The 27,341-nt window shown below is 44.7% G+C and overlaps 1 protein-coding gene across 4 annotated transcripts in view; it reads left to right on the plus strand.

Annotated features, from left to right (window-relative positions):
• Positions 1-1,559: 1,559 nt before the first annotated feature.
• Positions 1,560-27,341, plus strand: part of PLA2R1 (phospholipase A2 receptor 1) — a 127,937-nt gene continuing 102,155 nt past the window's right edge. For all 4 annotated transcript variants that reach the window (XR_009214348.1, XR_009214345.1, XR_009214347.1 and 1 more), the window contains exons 1-3: positions 1,560-1,831; positions 18,628-19,011; positions 21,632-21,805. Coding sequence is in view for 1 of the 4 variants with exons in the window: in XM_032755591.2 (XP_032611482.1) it covers positions 1,723-1,831; positions 18,628-19,011; positions 21,632-21,805 (667 nt within the window). In the remaining 3 variants the exon portion in view is untranslated. The remainder of the gene's footprint in view (positions 1,832-18,627; positions 19,012-21,631; positions 21,806-27,341) is intronic.

Consider the following 27,341-nt stretch of genomic DNA (forward strand, 5'->3'; position numbering starts at 1 on the left):
CCCTGGACCTCACCAGAGATTAGCATCAGTGTCCCGTTTTATGACCTAATTATGTCACGTGCATTGCACTTGCCTGCTGCAATACATGCCAGCCTGCTCGGGCAAGGCCAAATCTTCTATTATAATACTACGGGGATATTCCCATAGCAATGTAGTTCTGAGGCCATAGGAGAGATGGATACATAGTTTGTTGCTGAAGTCTGTATAATCTACTAGGCTTAAAGCATCTCTTTTCTGCATGTTTTCAAGCAGGGATGCTGAATTCTACATGTAATGATATGTTACAGACTCTACACACATTGGAACTTCTCACATCCTCTCAACCCACCTCTTACTCCAGCCCCCTCTGCAGCCTGTTTCCCCCAGCTCTCCCCCACTCCCCAACCCTCTGAGAAACAACCTGACAGCGCCTCACCTTTTGCCATGCTATGCACCCAGGGCTTCTCAGAGACAAGGTATGGGGCCATGCCTGAAACTCACCACTGCTGTAGAACAGTGCAGAGGAGTTAATAACCCTAGGATCTCCCTTACCAACAGGGATGGATAAAGTCATGGATAAACGCTTGCCCCTTTTGTCCTCGACAGACAGTTCTGAGGCTCTCTGAGGTTCCTGCAGTACTGAGCACCTTTTGTTAAGGCAGTGGCCAAGGCAACCACTTTCCCTTCTTTCCCATCTGGCTCTGACCTTCAATCTGGCTCCCTGCTAGGCATTTCCTTCCAGGCTCTGCTTTCTGCCCCTCCCCGCCCCCTCTCTTATGTTTTAATGACTAATGTCAAGGTCCCGCTGAGGAAAGGTCTTATATGAGCCTGTTCTCAGAATATTAAACGCTTCCAGTGTTCTGCTGGTTATTTGAAGGAGGACAGAACGACTACATTCTAGCCAGGGCTGTCCTACTTACTAGAGAGTAACTTTTGCTGGATTAGGAAGTAACCTAGAGCAAAGCACTTCGACTTTCTGGGCAGGATTTCTCAGCTGTAAAAATGGGATAATAGGGACCCCGGCTACTTTGCGGGGCTTGGGGGATCAAAGGAGTTGGAAAGAGGAGGTTATTTCAAAACCGAAGGAGCTGAACAGTAGAAGAATCTTCGGGTTACTCTGGGGCAAGGAAGGTGGAGACCACGGCGTGGCCCCTTAGGGGTCTCCAGTGCTCCACATGTCAAAGGAGTCCAGGGCCCTCCCAAATCGCCTGCGTCGCGGAGTAGCTAGGTTCACTCTAGGCTGCCCGCTGCAAACCCGCTGTGTTTACCAGAATCCAGGTGGTTTGCAAACCCGGATGTCAGGCTCCTTGTCCTGGAGATTCTCAAATCGCTCACCCGCAACTCCTCTTCGGCCTCCCCCAGAAAGGAGAGAGCGGGGATGCAGGCGGAAGGAGGGGAGAGTGTGCCCCCGACAGCCTCACTCCCCCTATCCCCACCCCAAAGGCAGGAATTTCTGGGAAGGGCAGATGGCTCACCCCTCCTCCTCCTTCCCCAAGCCGCAGTGAGCGGGGCGGGGAAAACCTCCGCGACCTTCCCGCGTCCCAGCCCAGAGCCCCGAGTGTCCGTTCACTGTGGAGACAGGGGTGGCGGAGTGGGTGTCCAGGGCTCGGGGCTGCAGAGGCCCCCGGAGGAGTGGGGCGCGGAAGAGGCTAAGGATCCGCCTCCGCGCGGCAGGGCCGGGTGCTAGGGGCGCGGCTCTGGGCTCCCGGGACAAGGGGCTCCCGGCGAGCCCAGTGGTTAGCGATGCTGCTGTCGCCGTCGCTGCTGCTGCTGCTGCTCCTGGGGGCGCCGCGGGGCTGCGCCGAGGGTGTGGCGGCGGCGCTCACCCCCGAGCGGCTCCTGGAGTGGCAGGGTGAGTCTCCCAGGGTCGGGGACTGGATCGGTACGTTGGGGAGGGGGGTCGGGCTGGTCGAAGGAGAGGAAGAAGGGGTGAAGCTAAGGGCCAAGCTGGCGGGCAAGGGCGGCCGCGTTTGTAGGGGTTCGTGTGTCAGCAGTCCTGAGCATGGGGGGAGGGGTGGTGTCCTGCAGCCTCTTGTCTAGGCCCAGCACCCCACTCCCGCGGCCCGGCACCCTCCTGGCTCCTGCGGGGGTCGGGCGGCGGGGGCGGGGGGCCTTGGTCTCGCAGGCAACTTCTCTCGGCTCTGGCACCCGGAGCCAGCCCGGGATAGGAGTGTCGGAGAAGTTTCAAAACGGAAACTTTCCGAGAGCTGCCTGTTTGAGACGATCACATCTCGGATAAATGATGGCAAAAAGATGGCTCAGTTCGTCCCCTTGCAAAGCAAGCGCTCAGGGTCTGCGTCGCCACTCGGAGAGTGACCCCCAAGCCAGGCCTCCCCAGTCCATCCCTTCCTGAAGGAAAACTTTCTTTGTTTGTTTGTTTTTTGAGACAGGGTCTTGCTCTGTCGCCCAGGCTGTGGTGTAATGGCGGGATCCCGGCTCACTGCAGCCTCCGCCTCCCGGCGTCAAGCGATCCTCCCACCTCAGCCTCCCAAGTAGCTGGGACCACAGGTGTGTGCCCCCACGCCCAGCAAAATTTTTGTATTTTTGGTGGAGACGGGGTTTCACCATGTTGCCCAGGCTGGTCTCGAACTCCTGGGCTCGAGTGCTCCGCCCACCTCAGCCTCCCAAAGTTCTGGGATTACAGGCCTAACCCACCGCACCCCGCCTGAAAACATCACACCAGGTGAGGGAGAGGAGCCCCAGTGGCTCCATGAACTGCGTGATCTGGAGCCTTTATGCCTTAGTCTCTCTCAGTGGAAAAATGGGCTTCAATTCAGCAAACACTTATTGAGCACCTACTACACATGAGACTCAGAAGGATGTCTAAAGAGACGGAGGACAGATTTCTGGCCTGCAGGGGCCCGCATTCGAGAATGGGCCACCTCAGGCAGAGAAGCTTGCGCCTAAGTGCAGAAGTCCATATATGCAAGTAGGAGGGGGACAAGAGGGAGTTAAATATGCCAGGAGGAGCCTCCAGACAGCCTCCATCCTCTCTGCCTTTGGAGGTAAGTTTGGAGAGAAGGGGTAACACAAGATGTGATCAATATCTGCGTTCACAGTTTTTCCTCCCCAGTAGAATATGTCTACATTTTTGAGATAGTCTTTTCTAGACTGTGTTTCCTAAGCTCCCTGGAGGCTTAATCAGGGGCAGGTAGAACAAGACCATTCTTATTCTAAAGTGACCAAAGTCAGAGATGCTCTTACCTTCTTGGTCAATTCAGAAAATTGCTCCTGTGGATGCACATCTGATCCTGTAGTATGTATGATTCCTTCCCACTAAGTTTACCATGCAGTGGTTATTCGTTTGCATTTTAAAATGTGGGTTTTGCCTGGGCACTAGGTGGTAGAATAGGGCAGCAGCCCACAGGACAGAAGTTGGACTGGGCCACGCAGAGAGTATGTGCTGGTGATCCTCCGAGCAAAGGGCTAATCCCTTCTATATGTAGCAGACCCAAATCCTGGCCTGAGACAAATTCTCATCAGTGCCTTCTTTTTAGTAGTCAAAGGCACTCTGAAATTAGAGCCATCTGCTAGCCCTTGTACCTACCAGGTGCAATTTGCACATCTGAAAAGGTTGACATAGTTGGCATAGAGATTCTTCAGATATGAAAATGCTGCTGCTGATTTTCCAAGGAGCACAGAGGTTATGTACCATTCCTCGCACGGGCTCCCTCCCTGACTCCAGTCACCTGCATCAGTAGAACTTCAAGTGTAAGCTGGACAGGTTTGAAGTCAAGTTTTTATTGTCAATACAAAATGGAAAGACAAAATCTTAACATTGAAAAGGACCTGAGACATTGTCTACTCTAGCCCTCTATTCTTCAGATGTGGAAGTTGAGGTATGGCTGCTGTGTAGTTAGCCATGCTTTGGGGTGCCTCAGTTTACCACTGTGTTCACTGTACCACATTGACTCACTTTAGCCACGATTGACATCCACAGAGCAACTGAGAGAAAAATGCACACTCATTTTCATTTCCAATCCACTAATAATGGCTATGTAATAATGCACAGCAGATTATACATACAGCATTTTTTATCTGAATTGTTTGATATGTATTATTTGTAGATCTGGTATGTATTATAAGCATGCCAGCCTTGGGAGGCAGATGATGGATTGTATTGTGATGATTTTCCAATGATTTATCAATAATTCTTGATATGGTTTGGCTATGCCCCCACCCAAATCTCAACTTGAATTGTATCTCCCAGAATTCCCACGTGTTGTGGGAGGGACCCAGGGGGAGGTAACTGAATTATGGGAGCCAATCTTTCCCATGCTATTCTCGTGACAGTGAATAAGTCTCACAAGATCTGATGGGTTTATTAGGGGTTTCTGCTTTTGCTTCTTCCTCATTTTTCTCTTGCCGCTGCCTTTCGCCTCCCACCATGATTCTGAGGCCTCCCCAGCCATGTTGAACTGTGAGTCCAACTAAACCTCTTTTTCTTCCCAGTCTTGGGTATGTCTTTTTCAGCAGTGTAAAAATGGACTAATACAATTCTGTATTCAAAAGTCAGTAGATACAGTATTATATAGTAGTTAAGTTCTCGGGCTTCAGAGCTAGACGATCTGAGTTCAAATCCTGACTATGCCATTTACCATCCGTATGACCCTGGACAGGTATTTTGCCCGTCAGTAGCTCAGTTTCCTCATCTGTAAAATGGAGCTAGTAATAGTACATATCTAAGTGTTGTCCTTTTGCTGCCCTCTCACCATGGCGCCCTCTTCCTCTGGCCAATCCAGACATTTTGACAGGTTTGACAGCCCCATAACAATTATTTACTACAATGCACAGCACTGTACTTGGCAGGTCTGAAGCTCATCTCCTCCTACCTCTAGTTCAGGCAGCCCCAACCTCTGGGCCACCTACCAGTTTGTGGCCTGTTAGGAACTGGGCCACACAACAGAAGGTGAGCAACAGTGAACAAAAGAGACATCATCTGTATTTACAGCTGCTCCCCATCCCTCACATTACTGTCTGAGCTCCACCTCCTGTCAGACCAGTGGTGGCATTAGATTCTCAAAGGAGCATAAACCCTATTGTGAACTGTGCACGTGAGGGATCTAGGTTGCGAGCTCCTTATGATAATCTAATGCCTGATGATCTGTCACTGTCTCCCATCACCCCAGTTGGGACCATCTAGTTGCAGGAAAACAAACTCAGGGCTCCCACTGATTCTACATTATGGTGAGCTGTATAATTACTTCGTTATATATTACAATGTAATAATAATAGAAATAAAGTGCACAATAAATGTAATGCACTTGAGTCATCCCAAAACCATCCCCCACCCCACCACCCCATTGGTCTGTGGAAAATTTGTCTTCTACAAAACCAGTGCCTGGGGCAGAAAAGGTGGGGGACCTTTGCTCTAGCTGGTTATTGCAAGGAGCCTGATTGTGGTTTGTTTTCCCTGATCAGAATCCGAGCCCTTCTTCTATCAAGTGCTAAGACACGCTAACTTCACTCACTCAAGTACTCTGGATACAAAGAGGACGAGGGGAAAAAGAAGAAGGGGATGGAGCATCCTGGTGAAAACTGGGCATAGTTATTGCTAAGGGAAATGATTGGGGGCAAGTAAAAGGGTTTTGAAGCTTTGTTGAGGGTTGAAAAATGATAAATGTGAAATGGTCCCCCACTAATATATCATAGGAGAGTTTCCTTCTGTAGTGCTCAGCTTCCCAGAGCAGGAGTGGAAAGAACCTAAGTCTGTGTCAGTGCCTGGGGACACTCAGGCTAGGCTCTTCTAAATGACCCGTGATCAAAGGAGGTGAGGGTGCTGATGAGTGTGTGGTCAGTGTGCTTGCCATCAGGTCCTATCTGGGGAGAAGAAAGTGAAACAGGGTTGGGTGTACGGGGTGTCTCTAGACATGCTGTGCCGACGGAAAGAGGGGTAGGGGCTGATGGCCTCAGTCATTCATTATCTGTCAGGCAATATGTGCCTTATCTCCCTGTTTTAGTTGGGTTCATCCAAAAGCAATTAGTGAGACATGTTTTCATTAGGGTGCAAGTAGTTTTTTTTTTTGGAGGTGATTCTAGGAAGCATGGTAAGGGAGTGAGGACGTGAGACCAGGGAGGGAAGAAAGCCACCACAGGCCACTGGGGCCCAGTTTCACAAAGGACCCTTTGAGGAACTGTATAGAACTCAGTGGACCCACCAACAGGCTGGAAGCTGAAGTATTTATCCACCAACTCCCACCTCTCATTGACTAAGGTCACTCCTGGGACATGCACCCCCTGGTGCTCCTGGTCTCTCTCAGGCAGAGAGCCACAGAAAATCAGTGGGAGTGCATAGGGACTGTCTGCAGGTGAGTGAGCTCCAGGTTAGAGGGTGTGAGGAGGAAACCAATAGAATCTGCTACCCACCTCCAGATTGGGGAGGTAAAAACATGAGTAGGATATGACACTGGCCCCAAGAGGCTGAGAGTCCAGGGACAGATACAGAAACATAAACAATTACAAAACAGCTAGAGAGATCTTATGATAACCAGGGATGAGCAAAGTGCTGAAGGCATGCAGGGGAGGCACTGGCCTGGGGAGCTGGAGGCTCATAAAAAGACATTTGTTTTCCTAAAGGATAAGTAGGCAGTTACCATATAGGAAAAAGAAGACTGAGCATTCCTGGGAACTCGTATTTCATGTGCAAAGGCACAAGATCACGTGTCAGGCAACAGTAAAAGTTCAGTGAGCTGAAAGTTCCCTTCTGAGCTCTTTTGGATTCAAGGAAAGAGGCCCACTGAAGGTCACTCAGGCAAACGTGGAGTTGGTTGTAATGGTCCCAGGATCTCAAGGGGGACCCAGGACAGGTTCTTCAGGGCAGCCAGGCCTCCTGGGAAACAGGCACTGGCCACTGACATGAAGCATTACTTTATCTGTTTCTCTCTGTCTCTGGGGCTCTATGGTGGTTCCTGCTTGGTTGTTCTTTCTGTTGACTGTTTCTTTGGCTTTGACTAGCAGGACTTTCCTGTGTAGCTCCCTTAGCTTCCTGGGAAGAGTCCCTTAATTTCCTAGGAGAGGGGTCCGGTTACACTCTTCACAGCATGCTAGCCAGTTCCTGTGCTCTGCCCTCGAGTCGAAGGCCTTACCCTGGCTAATTGGCCATGGTAGAGGCAGGAGGTAGACTTAGGGATGGATGCTGCTTCATCCAGGGCTGTGGATGCCGTAGACCACCAGAGTAGGGTCCCAGGCAAAACAAGAAGCAGTGACATGTCTATATTTGGAAGCATGAGAGAGATGAGGAAGAGTTTGGTTGGAGGCACCCTGCTTCTGGAAAAAGTCTGGCTGAGTGAATTGGGTACTGCTGAGAAGGGCCCTGTGGGTTTGCACAAAGGGGAACCAGATTGCATGTTTAAGTTTAGAAGTGCCATTTTCAGTTCGAGACTTGAAGAGGGTCTCCTGTCACCTTGAAGAGGGTAATTCTGGAGGGCAGCAAAGAAACCGTCTGGATAGTTAAAGCTGAGCTAAGTCAGTCCCAATAGGAGGATTGAGGAGCAGAAAGTTTGGGTTCAAGAAACAGGGTTTAAAAAGAGGAAAATATATTTAAAAACAACAACAAAAGAAAACAGTTAGTGAAAGTTAGATGAGGGAAGGTTGCAGAATAGGAGAGGTAGTGGTTATAGAGTGCAAAATCCAAGTTTTGGAGATGGACCTATTCTTGGTAGTGACCAGATCCAAGATATGGTTGTGGGAGTGGTCACCAAAGTGGAGAAGAGGCAAAAGAAGGTCCTCACAGCAGAGGAGGCCAAGGAGCCCAATGTCTAGAGCAAAGCTAGAGTTCAGTAGAGTTTGGGACTCTTTTGTCAGCAAGCCACAATAAGAAATACATTTTACATCACAACCCACAGCATATAGGTCTACATATGTATAACTGAAACAATGTTTCATTTTTAAAAAAATACCCTTACCTAATATGACATGCTGCTACATTTCCCCCTGTTCCATTCTGTTTTGTTTTGTCTCCCTGGTCATAACACGTTCAGTTGATTTCATGACCATAAATGGGCCACAACCTGCAGTGGGGAAAGCATGGAGTCAGAGTGTTGGGTCATCTGTGTGGAAGCTAAAGTGGCTTTGGGGTGTGGAGAACAGCGGGGAGTCTGCTGGTATCAAAGCCATGGTGAATGTGGGGAAGAGTGGTTCAGGGCAGAGGGCCCCAGTGGTGAGGAAGGAGGGTAGCTGCCACCTTCTGCAAGAGGGCGATGAGAGCCAATACCTGGAGGCGGCAGTGGGGAGAAGCTGTAGCCCTGAGATTTCCCGCATAGCTTCTGTTTCTAATACAAAGGTAAAAATGCCCCTCTACTGCTTCTAGTATTTTCTAACAGTTGGGGCGTCGTTAATCTTTGTTGTTTAATTTACATCAACACATTGTCTCCTCATCAAAACAGGTAGGCAGTATTAATACATACCCTTGTTTTCCAGATGAAGAAGGGTTAAGTAACTTGTGCCCACAAGAGCTTGCAGCATGGGGATTCGAACCAAGCACTCAGCACTAATGCAAAGGATCCCTGAATAGCCTGGTGACCCCATGGTATGGTTCATTCTGTATCCTGCTGCATGACAGGAGCATGCGATTTGGTTTCACAGCAGGAAGAACAGGAGGCCACCTCTTGCTCTCTGCAACTCCTCCTTTTCCAAACCTCTCCTTCCACATGTGGGAGTGATATTTTCCTAAAGCGGAAATGTGCAAAGCTACTGATTTATGTGTAATTCTAGGCAATTCTGATGTCCCTAGGCAATGAGCCATTCTACTAATCTGGAAATGGAATTTCAGTAAAAGCATGATCGGATAGTGTTTAGCTGCCCTTCCTGGCCATGAATCATGCTAGCCATCTTGACTCCATTTCTCCCATTTCTGTTTCTCATCCCTCAGCATTTCTTCCCCTTCATACTTTTCTCATCCCACCTTCTCTGCCTGGCTCCTTTCCTGGCAAGCCTTTGTGAGTCAGCATAGATGTCCAGTTTTCCTGGTCCTATTTACTCTTTCTCTTTAAGCCTCTAACTCTTTTCCTATTGTTGGTTGTCACAGTAACTGATGCCACACAATGCAGGTTCCAAGCCCATGACAGGAAAGATGGGGCCACACAGATAGCTTAGTTGTCCCTGCAGCTCCCCTTCTTTGACCTAACAATCTGCTTATTTATATCAAGTTTTCTGAAGAAACAATCCCCTTGTGTTGCCTCTTCTGAACTCAATCCTAACGCTGCAAATCCTCATGTAATCTATCAAAGTAATCGATTTAAGACATTTATAAACCTTCCCTCCATTTTTTTTTAGAAATTATCCTTGAGAGCCTTTTGGAGATGTTCCAACGCATAGCTAGGAGCATAAATTATATTTTGAATTGATCAAAGCAAAAAGAAATATTATTGTTCATAAAATAAACAAAACAACACCATATAAACACTATATTAAGTCATTTAGGGAAAAACATTTTACAAAGCCACTCCAGAAAATTAGAAAATTATGATTAGAATTTCTGTAACTTGGGTTCTGTGACACAGAGCTAAACAAGACAGAAAAGTCATAGCCACTTGGCTTTTTAATTTATGATACTTTCCAGACAACTACAGTTCCAAAGAAATATGGAAATAAAATAGTGTTACCACTTCTAGTTTTTGGTATTCTGCTCTTGAGGACTTTTCAATTATGAAAATATAAACAGGAAACTCGAAGTAATTATTTAACTATAAACATTTTTTCATTTTGCTGCTCTTTGGCACCATTCATATTCAAAGTTAAGATTGGTTTTTATTTTTATTAATATTTACAAAGTGATCATCATGACTGAGATAATCCCTATCAAGGTCTTGTGAGGCCAGCACTATTATTTTTTTCTTTTTATTATAAAATTTAAACTTTTTGTAAAGAAGGAGTCTTGCTATGTTGCTCAGGCTGGTCTCAAACTCCTGGTCTCAAGCTGTCCTCCAGCCCAGGCCTCCCAGAGTGCTGGGATTGCAGGTGTGAACTACACACCCAGCCCCAGCATTACTATTAAAACCATTGTGCAGATGGGAAAACCAAGGCAGATACTCTTCTAGTTTTAAGCAGTTCTGCCCTAAAAGAAGTGCTCTGTAGTTTGCCAAGGTCTTTTTTACATAATGTGAACCTTGTTCAAATGCAAACAAGGAGAGCTTCATGGGGATGTAACCAGTGCAGTTGCACAGGGCCCTATACTCAGAAGGGCCTTCCTTCTACTTGGGGTTTAAAGCTCCATGGTTTGGGGTCTTGGGATTCATAATCATTTCTATCTTTGAATTTGTGTGCTGCACATGCTGTCCAATGGAACAATGGCTCTCAAGCCAGAGGTTTGGAGCCTCTGTTCAATTCTGCCTGGTGTCCCCTGTCTACCTCCCTGGGATGGGTTCCCATATGCCTCCTCCCAACTCCTGCCCCACAATTGCTGCTGCCTTCTGCACACAGTGGCAACCAGGTTGCATTGAAGTTGGGGAACTAGAGGCCTGGGCCCTGGGAGTGGATGCCTTGTAGCATTTTGGGGCAGTGCAAGGCAGTATTTGTCACCACTGGACTGATATCACTTCTGTGGGTTCTGTAAGGGCTGAGTGAGAACCTCTCATGTATCCTCAATCTAGGTACTGTATTCTAAGTACGTTATAGCTCAGAGGTTGCAATCTCTTGTGGGCCCATTGGGAAAGGGACATTGACTTGACTTCCCCATGTCCAGCCAAGACCACATATTTTCATTGTACCCTGGACCCTGCAAATGATGTAGACAGCCTGAATAAGAATGATAGGGATGGTTAGGATTTGAATTGTTTCCCCCCCACCCCCCACCAAATTCATATAAAAATGAGACTTTACTTGGAGATAGGGTCTTCACAGAGGTAAACAAGTTAAAATGAGGCAGTTAGGGTAGCCCTAGTCTATTATGACTGTTATACTCATAAGAAGGGGAAACTTGGACACAGAAATACGCATAGAGAGATGATGTGAAGAGACACAGGGAGAAGATGGTCCTCTAGGGGCCAAGGAGAGAATCCAGGAATGCATCCTTCCCTCACAGCCCTTAGAAGGAACCAACCCTGCCACACTTGATCTCACTCTTCCAGCCTCCAGAATTATGAGAAAAGAAATTTCCGTCACTGAAGCCACTCAGTTTGTGGTATTTTGTTATGGCAACTCTAGTAGCAAACCGATACAGGGACTAGCACTCTATCTACCACAAAAGTTGTTTTTTTGTTTGTTTGTTTGTTTGTTTTAACATTTCTACCTTGCACTTTAGTAAATGTTTTTTCCTTTAATGGGCATACTCTCAAATTAGCTAAGATGGATAGCTCATTGTAAGCACGTTTGTTTTCAGTAATGCCATATCATTTCCAGAGTTGTTTTGGTTGATGTTGGAGTTGTTTTCCGGTTTTGTTGGTTTTCGTGACCCAGTCTTTGAATCATTTCCCCCAGGGATTTAATATGCAGGCATCTTAACAGTGTTCTGTCTTTTTGTCCTTGCCCTAACTTGCACTTCATAATGAGGCGCCCTTTTGACTGAGATGGTATATTTTCAACAGTCTATAAGATAGTCACAGAGCTGCTGTGAATAATGATTTTTACACCAGCAATGTCTGTTAAGTACTTTCCAGTTAAATAAAGGCAAAACAATGGGAGAATAGACTAAAAGCTAAAAGGAAGAAAAATGTTTTCAACTCAGTTTAAAAATTCATTGGTAAGATACAGAGGTCTAGCAAAGAATCACGGAAGAGAGAAGATTTTCTGCCAGGGTCAGCAACTGCTAAATGCGGACAGAGCAGGAGGACAGAGGAGGGAACAGGAATGGCCAGGGAGTGACAAGGACCGTCTGCAAGGGTTAACACCTCCTGGCACAGAGGTTGGTAACAGGCAATTTGAAGCCTCACAGAACTGCAGTCCGGTGGCACTAATTATGCTGGGTTTCATTTTCCCACATGTGAGAAAGACTATTGTGTGCCTCATGGAACTTGGAGAGGCAATTTGGGGAGATTAGAGAGAAAAAGGAAGAGAACATGTAAAAAGATTTAGCAAGAGCAGTCCATGGCCCTGTGGAGATGGTGATTATCTAGGTTCAGAAGCTGTAGGAAAATAAAGAAGGCTAAGAGTTAAGGACAATGGTAGGACAGGGAAAGAGAAGAAAGTTCTGAGACAGGACAAAGAGGTTTTTTAAAAAAATGTACTTGGGTAACTTTTTAGTTGATTAATAGAAGGCAATTGACAGGAACTCAAAAGTTTCAGAATAAGAGACACATGAAAACTCAGATGATTTGAGATAAAATGCACATTTCCATGCAGAGAGAGGTAGGAAGGGCTGGCCCACTTTTCACTTTGTTCCATGGATCTGTTCTTTGAAGAACCATGCACATGCTGCTTGCTGCAAGCATGAGAAATTCCTCACTTATTGGTTTGAAAGGTCATATTAAGAATCCAGATTTTCTGCATCACTCGGCCATGAATAGGACTTGATTCAGCAGCTTACAGTATCCCTTCCTGCTACAGAGTAATCTTAGGAACGCAATCAGCTCTGAATCCATTGTTCACTAGACAGAACAGATAGAGACAAACCCAAATTTGTGAAGCTGGAAAAGGTCAATACATCTCAAGAGAGAAGCTGCTCACCTTCAGATTGGTTACAGAGGAGAGATGCCCTCCCCATTTCCTTCTGGACTGCGTCCCTGCTGAAACCTAAATACTGTCAGAACAGCAAGAAAATGGACAGAGTCAAGACAGGCTGCCAGGCAGGAAGGGTGTGAGCCCAGCACTAGCTCTGTGGGTAGATGGAGTAGAGCAATTTCAAACCTATGGACTGGGGTAGGAGATTGAAATTGGGTTGTAGCCTGCATGCTGTGGCTTTCTAATAGCTTGTCTTAAGCATTGCACTTGATGTGAACCATGCACTGGAACTTTTCCTTCCAGTTCCCTTAATGGAGCAGCACAGAGACTGACTTTATGTGTATAGTTGGATTAGGTGAACATCTTCATGGTGTAATTTATTGAATACCAGAAAGTCCTTTGTTTGCCTAAAATGCCACCATTAAAATTGTTGTTTTATTGTTTCTTTCAAGTGTTTTTTGTTAAAAATGCAGAAACTTCACAAAGGCTTAACAGTACAAATCTTATCTTACTCACTTAACACTTCAAACCTTCATTCAGCTAGTTCTAAGAGAAGAGCTGTCTAAAGCTAAAGGGAACACCAAAGGCAAGTAGAGGTGATCAGAAGGGGTGCAGATGGTCAAGTGGAGGGGCCTCAGGAGAAACTTCCTGTAGATACCTCCAGTCTGCTGTTCACACAGACAGATCAAACTGCAATAACGGCCCCAGGCTTTAGACTCCAACCTCACGGCACCCCCTTTTGCTTATATCTCCTATGTCAAAATACATTTTGGCATTAGTGTATAATTTTTTTCTGTGCATTTCAGGGATTCCCAGGGAGAATGTCATTTCCTTGCAGGCAAACACTGTGACATATATATCCTTCTGTCTGCAGGGTTCCCAAACCATGCCACATCAAGCACTTGATAGATCTTTGTCATCTGAAATTTCAAGTCAGCTACTTCGAAATGTTTGGCAACAATCTATAGCAGTTTATTTACTTCTTTCTAAGTTATAAATGAATGCATGTAAATAAAGCTACAGCTGAACTGAATATAGTAGATAGATATAAAACTTCTAAGACAAAAATGGATTTGGAAAAAACAAAGGTGAAAGAATGATTCGGTTAAATAATCTTTACAGTTCCATCCAGCTCTGAAGTTCATGGTTCGGGGTTTATGGGTGAAGTGAGTCTCCTCTGCCACACCTGTCTTCCTTCCAGCACTGCCCTGCTTTGTCCTCCCTAGAAAGTGGGCAAGAACATGTGTGTGCAACTCCCCACTCAGAGTCTGGTGACACTGAGGGGTCTTGTCCACCTCACATGTGACATCAGTTGAGCCAGTTCAGGGTCTTCAATTTGGGTTTATTTTCTTTCTCTTATTTGTTATCACTTGGTTTTTTTAAATGTTTTAAAATAATTGCTTATTTTCTTTTGTTTTAAGTTCCAGGATGCAGGTGCAGGACGTGCAGGTTTGTTGCATAGGGAAATGTGTGCCATGGTGCTTTCCTGCACCTATCATCCCATCATCTAGGTATTAAGCCCACATGCATTAGCTCTTTCTCCTGATGCTTTCCCTTCCCCTGCCCCTGCCACAGGCCTCAGTGCGTGTTGTTTCCCTCCCTGTGTCCGTGTGTTCTCATTGTTCAGCTCCCACTTATAAGTGCTATCACTTGTTTTGAAGAACTTATTTTATTTGTTTGTTGTTTGTTTGTTTTGGAACACAATCTTGCTCTGTCCTCCAGGTTGAAGTGCAGTGGCACGATCTTGGCTCACTGCAGCCTCCACCTCCTGGGTTCAAGTGATTCTTGTGCCTCAGCTTTCCGAGTAGCTGGGAATACAGGCACGCATCACCACGCCCAGCTAATTTTTGTATTCTTAGTAGAGACCTCAAGTCATTCGCCTGCCTTGGCCTCCCAAAGTGCTGGGATTACAGGTGTGAGCCACCACACCCCACCATTAAGGGCTTATTTTAAATGCAATTATAATGTTTTCTTTGGAACTGATGGAACTCCCTTCTTTTCATTAGCTAGGCAAATTCTCATGATTCCAGAACAAATATATACAGTTTCAAAGGACAGATATTAAGGCAAATAATTTCTGTCTATCTCTAGCATCTTACCCAGTGTCTATGAAGTAGCTGGCATCCAATGAAAGCTAGTTGAATGAATGAATGTTCCATATGCAGTCATAAAGGTAATACCCTAAACTTTGGTTTAACGGTTGATGAATGAAGCATTCTCCTCCCACTCCTTAGAAGAGTACACGTTATCTTATGGGGCCAAAGAGTGGATCGGAATGATCTCCTCCTAAAGGAACTCAAAAGTAGAAAGTAGAACCACTGTCTTCCATGGATTTTATTTAAAAAAAAAAAAAGGATAGAAATTAGCTTATAAGTTTCTTCTAATAAATCAATCCTTTTTCTCCTCCTAATCTTATAATTATGAAGGGAAGTATAATAACATTTTCCTGCAAAGAGATTTAGTAATTCTGGCAGTACTTCATTAATCACTTAATCAGTGTTCGAGCAGAACTGATGTCCTTGACATGTATAATCAATCTTGATTCCTCCCACATTTGATTTTCATCTTTTAAAAAATCCAACAACTACACACACTAAGGATTGGTGGCTTATTTTCACATTATAGTTTTGTTAGAGACATTATGTGCATATAATAACAATCAGAATATTGATACCTGTATTGTCTCCTCACAGTCTATTTGAAAGTAATTCTTTTCTCTTCAGTGAATGTATGGAGATTAACAGTGCTAGAAACATATTCTATTATAACTTAATGGAAAAATGGGCTCAATTCATTTTTTAACTTAGTGTATTTGGAGGCAGCATGTTGATTATTATTGGTGCACCAGATCTACTTGCCTATGGCACATTCTGAAGAACTTTTCTAAAGCTATTTCCTAAAGGCAGCTGGCATGGAAATATAAGTAGCACCCCAAAATTAAGCAGCAATGGATTAGGTGTGTCTAATATGTTCTGCTTTGGAAAGGTATTTTTACGATTGCTGGTGTGACTACAGAAGTTCCAATTTCTGCCACTCTTTTTCTCTTAACACTTATTAATTTGGAAGTTTAAAAGCATTGTTGGCCAGGCATGGTGGCTCACACCTGTAGTCCCAGCACTTTGGGAGGCCAAGGTGGGAGGACTGCTTGAGCCCAGGAGTTTGAGACCATCCTGGGCAATATATTGAGATCCCATCTCTACCAAAAACAAACAAACAAAAAATTAGCCAGGCATGGTTGTACACACCTGTAATCCCAGATACTCAGGAGGCTGAGGTGGGAGGATCAGTTGAGCCTGGGAGGCCGAGGCCTCAGTGAGCCATGACAGTGCCACTGCACTCCAGCCTGGGTGACAGAGCAGGACCTTGTTTCAAACCCACCGCCCCACACGATATTTATTCACCCCAAATGTTAGGTTTGTAATTTTCATGTCCACTTATTCACAGACCACCCATTCCGCCATCTACACACTGCTTGTGAACACCATGTATTTTTCTCTTTCCTATTAAAAAACCTACAGTGTAGACCTTACAGGTGGGTGATGCAGAAAATCAACAGATGAAGGCTCTTAATTCATCATTGCCCACATATTTGAACAAAGGAGGCAAAGATTTTGTTATCTGGTTGTTTAAAGAGTATTTTTCCTCCATAAAAGGTGATAGCGTGGTGTCTCAGGATTGTTTAAAACCAAAATGTCTGCACCCACTGTGTGCTGCAGAAACTGCAGTAAAAATAAGCTTTTGTGCTAACAGTGTAAGAGGAGAAGCCTTTGAGGGATGCTGAGATTAGCACTCTGTAGGTTCAACCAGGTCTGCCGCTGGATCTATAGACCAAGAATGAGGAAGTCAGAGGAATAAAGTAATAATGATAGCTCCCATTTCCTGAGGCTTTTCATGGTAGTATGTGGTGTGCTTTTCATGGGTTATTCAATGGAATATCCTTAACATCCCTAAGAGGTCAGTACCATACATATTCCCAGTTCAAGGAGGAAAGATGAGGCTCACTGAGATGGAGCAATCTGCCCAAAGTTACACAGTGGGTCCATGACAGCTCCACGTGACTCCAGAGCTCTCAACCACTAGCCAGGTTGTCTACACACCTATCTGAGGTGTATAAACTGAGGCACAGTCAGAATGTTGCAGAGCTTATAATACATTTGAAGATATATATTAGGTAGAAGCTGAACTACAAAACCATTATAGTAAAATAATTATCCTTTAATGAAAAATTGATGAACTCTAGGTTAGCTAGAAAGTAATTAGTAAGTTACAACAGAAATTAAGGTAAACATTCTACCCAGGCATGAAAAGGTGAAAAGGAGAGTTGAACAAAAGGTTAATTATCGGACTCCATATCACATTGACGAGAGGTGAATTTGATTTTGAATCACTATTACTAATAACCATGCAGACAAGGCCCTCATTAGGAAAACGGATTTCCTCATCTAAATGAAATCTCCCTAAAACCATTCATTTTCCCCACCCCACCCCCTCTCTTTTGCTCTGATGTACGGTGATCAAAGCAATTCTCTGACAACTAATTCAACTCCTCAAATCTATGGCTATAGGTAAGGTCATCAATTATTAAATGAGGTATAGCATTTATTAATACATTGACAATCTTTTTGAAACAGTGTCTTAAGTGATTTTGGTTACTGTAAATCAGTTCTCCTCAGGCTGATTAACTTTGGAGAAACCAAAAGAACGTTTACCAGAATGAAGCATTGTTCTCTCGTGGATCCGTGAGAAGGCCTGTCCTGCACTGTCCCAAACCTCTCCAAAGCCACTGCCTGTACCTGTTCTGCCCTCCATGACATGACCTGCCCTAAACCCCAGACATTCGAGGGAACCCTATCATGTCCCTTCAGAGTTTTGAAGAATAGACAGGAAGTGAAATAGAAGAGGGGAACCTAGCTACTGGGAGAACAAAAGAGCGCCTGGGCCTGACCAGTCATGAATTGAGGTGACTTAAGCAGCCAAAGGCTGAAGCAGCAGCAGCCGGTGTGTTTCATCAACAGCAAGCACTGACTGAATTTCCACCATGTGCCCAGCACACTCCATGCTTAGACCAAAGAAATGAGACTTGGTTTCCATCTTCAAAAAGCCTGTGAGAAAACAAGTTCATAACTGTTGAGTACTAGGTGACTTCCAGGCCCGCAACTTGGGTTAAGTCAGGCAGCAGGCTGGCAGCTAACATGTATTCCCCAGCTGGGTCCCACAGCTTTTCCACAGGAAACTCACCCAAATCCCATCTTCCAGCTCCAGGGAGGAGAGCTTAGGGGCATATCGCAAAATGCCTGCTTTCTCCACCTGTCCATGTGGCCTCTGGTTTCTGCCACCGTAATGGTGGTCCGTCACCTCTTGTGTTTCGAGGTGTGGTGCCATAGCTAGTGGCCTGGGCATCTACCTGCTTCTGCCTGCCCCACCCGGCAAGCCATCTCCTACTAAGAGTCTATCCCCATAGCAAGAGGTCCCCACCTCTACCCTTGTACTCCTGAGAAACACTGTGTTCTGACCGGTATTGAATCCTGTATCAGATCACAAAGCAGCATTTCATTGATAGCCTTTCGGTTTTCTATACGAACTTGATGGTAGAGAGTTTCATTCAGTGGCTCTGGATTCAGCAGCTGTGTTCCTAACATTCAGGCACTTGTCTGAGAAAGACAGTGTTGTCATATCCATTGGCACCCAGTGTCCCTCCCCGGGAGCCCTGAGTATTATTACCAATCCCTTTCTCTAACCAATTGTGTGAGCACACCTTCTCTGTCAGTAACAGACCTGAGTGGATTGACAGGTAACCCTTGTTCCTATATGGCCAATGAGGTCTTAGGTCAGAGCTCTCCCGTTAGCTCCAGTAAGACCTTTTATGCTTCCCAAGAAACTCTTCTGTTTTATGCAAATAAAGCCCTTCAGGTGGACCCTGCCCAACAACTCCAGATCTGTGGGAAATGGCTGGCAACTGTCGCATATCACACTTAGATATGCACACTGAGATCCTCATGACGCTAGTTAATTATATATGAAAATTTCATGCCACGTCTTTGATTTTTGTTTCAGATAAAGGAATATTTGTTATCCAAAGTGAGAGTCTCAAGAAATGCATTCAAGCAGGTAAATCGGTACTGACCCTGGAGAACTGCAAGCAAGCAAACAAGCACGTGCTGTGGAAATGGGTTTCAAACCATGGCCTCTTTAACATAGGAGGCAGCGGTTGCCTGGGCCTGAATTTCTCCGCCCCAGAGCAGCCGTTAAGCTTATATGAATGTGACTCCACCCTCGTTTCCTTGCGGTGGCGCTGTAACAGGAAGATGATCACAGGCCCGCTGCAGTACTCCGTCCAGGTGGCGCCTGACAACACAGTGGTGGCCTCACGGAAGTATTTTCATAAGTGGATTTCTTATGGGTCAGGTGGTGGAGACATTTGTGAATATCTACACAAAGGTAAAAATAATTTAAAGAAGCATTCAGAGAATTTTTTTTAAAGTTTGCCTATAAGTAAAGATTTGTAAAGCATTATGTGAAAGAAGTACACAAAGCCTGGACCCTCAAGGGACTTCTGCTAAATACGTTTTAGTTGCTTCCTTGCTTATGGTAAAAGGGTTATGAGAGTCTCAGAATGGACATACTACATTCTGCTAAAGAAGCAGAACTTCTCAGAATTTAAAGGTATTGGGAGGAAAAACACTTAATTGACTCTGGGAATCAATGGAAAGGAGGAGAAAGAACAAGCAGACAGGAGGGAGAGAGAAAAGGAAGGTGGAAGGGAAAGATCTTTGAAGACTTTTGTCATGACAAATATAATAACCTCTCCTCCCCTGCCGCCATTTCTCTTATTGTAAAAACTCATCCCCCCCTATGGAGGTATGTGTCCAGGGCACCTCCAATGCCTCCTGATGCTGGCTGGCATTCATGTGATAATCATGTTGCAAGTCACTTGAAGATAAATGACAGACTATTGTTAGGGGTTATTTGTTGTGTGCCAAGCATGGTTGGTGGGGAAGCATGGTTTAGAGGGGAATTTCATTTTCTATGGTTATTTTTGTCATTTCTAAACAGAAAAAAAAAATGAAAGTTACACAGTTAAATTCTAAAATCTCAAACCTATCCCTCGGGGTTTGTTTGGTAGCTCACTCTATCCATCCATCCATCTGTCTATCCATCCATCCATCCATTCATCCTGCGTTTTTATATAGCACTGCTAACAAATCCACCCCATATTCATCAGGCTCTGGGCTAGGCACCTGGTTTACAAAGGTCCACAGGACAGGCAGAGCCCCTCCCCTTGTGCTGCTCTGTAGAATTATGCTTTCACAAGAGCATATTCTCCTAAGAATTCTGTATGGTCCTGGGAAGCAGAGAAAGGAACTCCTAAAGAAGAAATGATTAAAAAGAGACAGAGCCAAAGGCCAGGCATTTTCAAGACTCACTAACATAAAGCAAGTGCTGCAAACCAGCACTCTGAATAATCTACAGTTCTGAAGAGGAACTTGATATTTTGCTTTATGTTAACTTTTTAGCCACATACCCACACTCCTGGTGCATGCAGGGGAAGATTCTGGGGAACATATGCTTCTGAGTAGAAGGAAGGGGACTGAAAGAAAAGGGCATGTCCTGAAATACCTACGGCTCCTAAATAGCCCTAACTGCTAAGGCGGGTGACTGGTGACATGTCGTGAGCTCAGGTCAGCCCCTGCCAATTGTGGGAAAGAGGTGGGGCTCTCCACTGCTGGTCCTTTTGCCCCAGGACCTACCATTGGCAGCCGCAGTTGAGTCATGAAAAGTTTTTGTTGATTCCTGATTAAGGCCAAGAATGGCCAAGTATTGCAATACCCTGCGAAGGCAGCCAGCAGGCCACGTCTGCATGGTCGGCTCCCTCTAGACCACTGAGAAGCCACCGAGCCAGCTGTCTCGCTTCACCCTCTCCCCATGTCGGCTGTTTGCCCCCTTACACCCTCAGTGATTCTTTAAAAATGTAAATCTGATCCTGTCACTTTCCCATTCAAAACCCACAAGAGACTTGCCCCCACCCTCAGGGTAGAGGCCAAAGCCCACAGTATGGCAGGGAGACAGTATGGCAGGGAGACAGTATGGCAGGGAGACAGTATGGCAGGGAGACAGTATGGCAGGGAGACAGTATGGCAGGCGCCCCATGTGCGCTGACACTCCAGTACGTCCCTGGTTCCCCTTCCCAGAGGGCCTCCTTCCTCTTCTTCATTCACCCCTCACCTGTTCGTGTCTCAGGTTCTTTTTACTTGCTGTTCCTTCTGCTGGATGACCTCTTTTCTAAAGACCTGCACACTCAGGTCACCCAGTTCCCATTCAGAGAGGCCTTTCACTGCCCATCCTGTCCAAAGTAGTGCCCTGTGCCCCTCCACCCCGTCTCTCCCTCTCTCTTTCTCTCTCTCTCTCCCTCTGTCTCACACATACATACACACACACACACGCACACACACCCCACTCTGTCTTCTTATCCTATTTATTTTTCATCATGGCACTTAACGCTACCTGCAATGATACTGTATGTTTACTCGTATATTTGCTTTCTCTTTCTCTCTCCTTGCTAGAATAGAAGTTCCACATAAAGGAACTTCTGCTGGTTTGTTCACTGTTGTATCCCCAGTACTGAGTACATTAAATGTTTAATACATATTTATTGAATGAATAAATTAATAAATGCCTATGGATCTATTGGGCTTTAGATGCTAATGGCTGATGTATTTGGTGACTGGAAGGTATTATGAAGTTAAATCTCCATTAAAGTTTCTTTCTCATCCATCCACAAATATGAATGTTACTGTGGCAGCTCACCATAGTAAGTAAACAAGTAAACAAGTAGATAAATTCATAAGCAAACCATATATCAGCACTTCCTCTGAGCCCAGCACTCGGTCTCACACCTCTACTGACAGGAGACAGTGAGGACCTGAGGGCTCACTCTGCTGTAGTGAGTATCTGCCCCTAAATGGGTTTCAGTCCATAAAAAATGCTTTCGATATATAGCAGTTTCCAAAGATAAAGCTGACATCATACTTATCTGACTTTGTACATTTCTTTCTCCTAGATTTGCATACAATCAAAGGGAACACCCACGGGATGCCGTGTATGTTTCCCTTCCAGTATAACCATCAGTGGCATCATGAATGTACCCGTGAAGGTCGGGAAGATGACTTACTGTGGTGTGCCACGACAAGCCGTTATGAAAGAGATGAGAAGTGGGGATTTTGCCCTGATCCCAGTAAGAATACATTTTGTCTTCTCTATATGTCATGAATGAATCAAAGATGATTAGAAAGTTATCTGTATCTAAACAAAAGCACTGGGATTGATATATTGAAGTCTGAATAAGTACCCTGATGCTATTAATACAGATTTTGATTTGGGGTTTGTTTTTGCCTTGAAAAGACAATTCTAATATATATTCTTTTTGCCGTACATTCAAGAGATGTTAATTAGCCATTCTTCATTAAGCTCAGTGCATAATGATGTTTTAACCAGAATCAAATTATAATACTCTGCGATCTCATTGATCCCAGCTTCTTGGCTCGATACTTCAAAACAAACCTGATTGCATATAAAGCCCAGCTAGCCTTTCAATCCACTATCTCTTATGAGCTGCTTTAATTTCTCCACATCCAGGCTGCTTGTCTTGCTCATTGTCAAGTCCAGGCACCAGCTGGCCCCTTGATGATCTTTCTAAAATCGCAATTGCCCTCATTATTTCTTGACAGTGGATTCTCGTCTTGACTCCCTTTCCTTACTATTTACCTTCTGGCTATAACCTCATTTTTTTTCTTTTCTGAACTTGATTTTCAAAGTTCAATGGCAGCAGCAATGTTCTAACTTTTTTTTTCAGTTAGTGCCTTATTATTTCATTTTATTTTTATTTAGCTAAAAAGTTTCCAGTTGTTCCCAAGTATTAGAGAATATTTATATATGCCTCCTACTTTCTATATTCAATTTCCTTTCCCTTGATTTCTGTGAGTCAGAGAGTACAGCTTTTACAGTCTTCATCTCCCATGCCTGCCTCCTCTCCGCATATATAAAATGCAACAAATAAATTTGAAGCAAAAGCAAATTGAAGAGATTAACTCCAAAGAATCTGATTTATAAAGTATCTGTAGAATTGTTTTCTAATCCAAGAGCTAGTATGGCTTAGTAAATAAGAAAGAGCATAAGCTTTGAAATAATCAGACAGGCCAAGATTGGAGTCCTGCTTCCTCCCAACAATGAAATTTTGGGACGCTCTCTCCATCTCTCTGAGTCTCAGTTTCCTCAGCCATAAAATGTAGATAATAGCAGTACCTATTAGGATTATTGTGCAATTCAATTAGATGAGGCATTCAAGGCACTTTTCATAATATCTGGTACACAGTAAGTACTCACAAGGGTTAACCATTGCAGCCAGAAGCAGCAGCAACAATAGCAGCAGCAGCATCAAACCCAATTTATCTTTTCAGCATACACTTCTGAATCCATGATTTCTCCTCTCTGTTGTCAGTCAACAAGCACTAAGCTACGCATAGTGGTGAATGCCAAGAGTTTTAGGACTTAGGATCCTCCCTTTAAGGAACTTGGCATCTAGAGAGAAGACAGGTTTGCTGTATGCCAGAAAATGCAGGCTATATTTGAGACAATGCCCTAGAATCACCTGGGAGATAGTTTAAATGCATATCCTGGCCCATCTTCCAGAGATGCAGTGGGTGCAGTATGTAAAACTCAAGCATCTGCATTTTTGAAAAGTGCCCCAGGTGACCCTGGTGCAGATAATTCATCATCAAGCAACTAATAATATAGAGATAATTCTATGCAATATGCATCTATATACAAGGATAATATCAATACATTTAACAGCCAATTTGGTATGGGCTATTGGTCAATCACGGTGGAGACCTTAGTGTGGGGGTTGGGAATTCCAGAGGCTCTCTGCTGATATTAACCCCTTAGCTTCTACAATGTGGGGGTTGGGTGCAGGGAAGCCTGGGCTGGAAGGGGTAATAGAGAAGCTCAGAACAGTGGCTATTCACCAACCAGCATGAAAGCATTTTATTATTTTATAACTGTCAGATCACCAGCCTTCTCTATTTGAATCTAAATGTGTGCATGTAGGTGTGTATGCATGTAATCTCAACACTCCTTGGATTTCTGAAACAGACATCATATTATTTTTATTATTGTTATATTATTTGCATCATCTCTTCTCTTTCCTTTTCCATCCCCAATAGAGGTCGTTATTAAAACCAAATAAATGAACCAATACTAATAAAGTTCACACATACTTCACATGGCTCTAATACTAGGGACTTAAAAAAAAAAAAAACTACAGCATTCTCCTTAAGGTTCTGAAAAGAACCCTGCCACCATCCTCTGTTGCTTATAGCCAATGACAGTTTCCCAGTGGAAGCCTGGGTTCAGTGGTGCTCCAGGCTTTTCATTCCCCAGACTATCTATTTGTTCAGCCTCCTGCGGCTCAGAAGCTTCCTCTGCTTGACAGCCTGCCAGATTCCAGCCCTCCTGACCTTTACCACAACCAGCAGAGAGCATGTTTATTTGTTCAGTGCCAGTTTTCTTCCTTTCTTGTTACTTTTGGCTCCCAGTAGCCAATATAACTCAAAATGATGTGTCAGAGATTGAAACCTGAGCAAGCTGAGGGCTCTTTCCACGGGGTCAACAAGTGGATAGGACAGAGAAAAGTGAGTGGAATAAAGTAAAGGTCTGTACTGCTGTATCTCATCCTTCTTATGTGGGAGTTTTTTTAAACTATCTCAATGTAAAATGATGCTACCTTTTTTAAAAAAAAAAAGTTGATTGTAAATGAGCAAAATTTAAATGCAGTATTCATAAACACGTACACAAATATACTAGTGGTGAAGGATGTAATAAAACAACTTCAGCAATAAGGATGACATACAGGAATCTCTCTGGGTTTGTTTAGAGGCAATTATGGGCCATTCTGGTCTCTCTTGGTTGTGTGCCTTACAGAGCTGCAGAATCACAGTTAATTTGAGATATTTTTATATGCCAACCTGTGAAATGATATGATTGCCATTGAACCTTATTTTTATATAATTCTGATCAGTCGCTCGAGTGATATGATAGCCAGATTTAGGCTGGGCGCAGTGGCTCACACCTGTAATCCCAGCACTTTGGGAGGCCGAAGCAGGCAGATCACCTGAGGTCAGGAGTTCAAGACCAGCATGGCCAACATGGTGAAATCCCATCTCTACTAAAAATACAAAATTAGCTGGGCATGGTGGTGGGCACCTGTAATCCCAGCTACTTAGGAGGCTAAGGCAGAAGAATGGCTTGAACCCAGGAAGTGGAGGTTGCAGTGAGCCAAGATCACACCACTGCACTACAGCCTGGTGACAGAGCAAGACTCTGTCGCCGCCCGCCAGCACCTCCCCGCCGCCCCCCGCAAAAAAGAAAAACAAGCAGATGAGCAGATGATACAACAACGATATGGCTGCACTCTCCTGAGCCCTCAACATGGATCAGCAATGCTATATGTTTCTGTCATGCAGCTCTCACACCCCACAGTGACCCTGCCAACCTCTCTATTCTCCTCTAACTTCTAACCCTAACTTCCAGTCTCCTTTCTGATTCTCATTAGGTGGCCTCAGTTCCTACCTCATAATGGCAAAAAGATCCATCAGACAGGCAGTTTGGCAACTTCCTGCTTCCTCACCTTTAAGCCTACCTGCGTCTGTGCCCATCTTTATTTCCTCCCTTCTATGCATGAGGATGATGTTCCTCCTCCTACGTGGGCCAAGTCTCCCCACCTGGGCTCTGGAGCACCCCATCCAGCCTTCTCCAGCCTGTATCTCAGTTGTTCTCAATGTGTGGTCCCTGTTCCAGCAGCGTTGAAATTCCCTGGGAGCTTGCTAGAAACGCAAAGTAGCAATCACACCCTAGACCATCATATCAGAAATTCTAGAAGTGCAGCCCAGCAATCTGTGTTTTAACAAACTTCTAGGTGATTCCAGTGCACACCCCTGGGTGCTTCTTTGCTGGGCCCTTTTCCTTAGCAGTTAGACCTGTGCGAGTCTTAAAATAACATCTTAAAAATAATGCAATTCTTTCACCCCCATTTCTGCCTCCTGAAAACACCTCTCTCTCTCATCCTCTACGTAAAGAGAATTCGCAAAAGAATTGTCTATACCTTCTTCAGGGCGCTGTCTCCTCTTGACTTCTACAACAATGCATGCCTGACCTTGACCTCCATTTCCACATACCATTCATCCATTTATTCATTTAACAAACATGTATTGAACACCTACCATGTGCCAGGGACTTCTCTGGCTCCTGGGGTTATAACCGTGAATGTGAAATATGAAAGTCATAGTGCCTGCCCTGATGAAATTCACATTCAAGTATAATACCCAAATTAATACATAATTACAGTTTGTCATAAGTTCTACCTTAAGAAAATACAGTATTGTAAGTGAGAAACCAAAGTTAAAAATTGGGAGTCTTGGAAGGTTTTCCTGAGGAAGTTGTATTTGAACTCTAGCCCAAGAGATGAGTAGAAGTTGTCAAAATGGAAAGTGGAGAAATCAGATATTCACACGGAGGTGCATGATGCAGCCATGTGTAAAGAAAGGGGAGAGGGAGTGGTCAGCATGGGATGCAGGCAATAAAGGGGGTATATGGTTTAAATAGAACTAAAAAATACTAATAAAACCAAGTAAAAGAGAGCATGCTTTTGATTCACCATGCACATGCTCTAACAATTCCAAACAATTTCAGTGATAAAATACGCCCACCTGTCCAGGCTGACTGCTCCTCCACCCCCAGCCCTCAGCATGTCACTGGCCAAATATCTGAAGATTTTGAGGGGGGAAAGAGGTTATTGCCATCTAAGAAAGACAATGTGGCAAGAGGACAGTGATTGAAGGAGAGAGAAACAAGACACTCTGAAAGGGCAGACAGAGTCCATGAGTGTCATAAAGGTAAGGACTTACCTAATTCTAAGTGCAAAAGAAAGCTATCAAAGGGTTTTAAGCAGGGGAGTGATGATCTAAAAAAATATATTTAAGGATTACTCTGGCTCCATTATACTGAATGGCTTGGAAGGGAGCAATAGGCAAATCCTGGAGACCAGGTAGAAGGCTAGAGCAATAGTCTGGGCCAGGAGTAGTGGTGGCTTCAGTTAGGTGGCAGCAAGGGGATTGGAGAAATGTGGATGTATTGAACATCTAATTTGTAGATAAACTGAACAGGACCTGGTTGTCAGGAGCTTAGCTGGGCTGGAAACAGCTGAGCAGTCAGGTGTTGGAGTAGCTGATTAAAGCAACAAGCCAAAAATGAAGGTGTTAAGCTGTTGATCACTCACTACGGTGGTATAATGAAGAGACTAAAAGAAGAATTCGCCATCTCCCCCTGTTCCATTTTTCCCCAGGGAACAGCACAGCCATCGAGGGTCAGTGGATCAGCACAGACTTTGAGTTCAGCTCAGCTCACCGTTGAGAGAACCCTAAACAACAACAACAAAGCCTTTTCAGTTGTGTAGATTCTGGGTTTGGGGTAAGGTGAGGGGAAGAGCTAGGAGTCGAAAAGTACTGAGCACTGAGTCAGAGTGGGAAAAAAGCGTCTTCAAGATTCCCCTCCTTCCCACTCCATGCCAGCCTCAGCAGAGGCACCTGAAGAGGACCTTGGCCCAAGGCCTCACATAGAAAGAGACCTAGGAATGGAAGGCGTGTGTGCCAGAAATGCAAATAACACAGAGCACGATGGGCCTGAGGGTCCTGAACCCTTAACTATGACTCTCTTTA

The sequence above is a fragment of the Hylobates moloch genome, unplaced genomic scaffold (genome assembly GCF_009828535.3).
Source record: "Hylobates moloch isolate HMO894 unplaced genomic scaffold, HMol_V3 SCAFFOLD_1, whole genome shotgun sequence".
Classification (NCBI taxonomy): Eukaryota; Metazoa; Chordata; class Mammalia; order Primates; family Hylobatidae; genus Hylobates; species Hylobates moloch.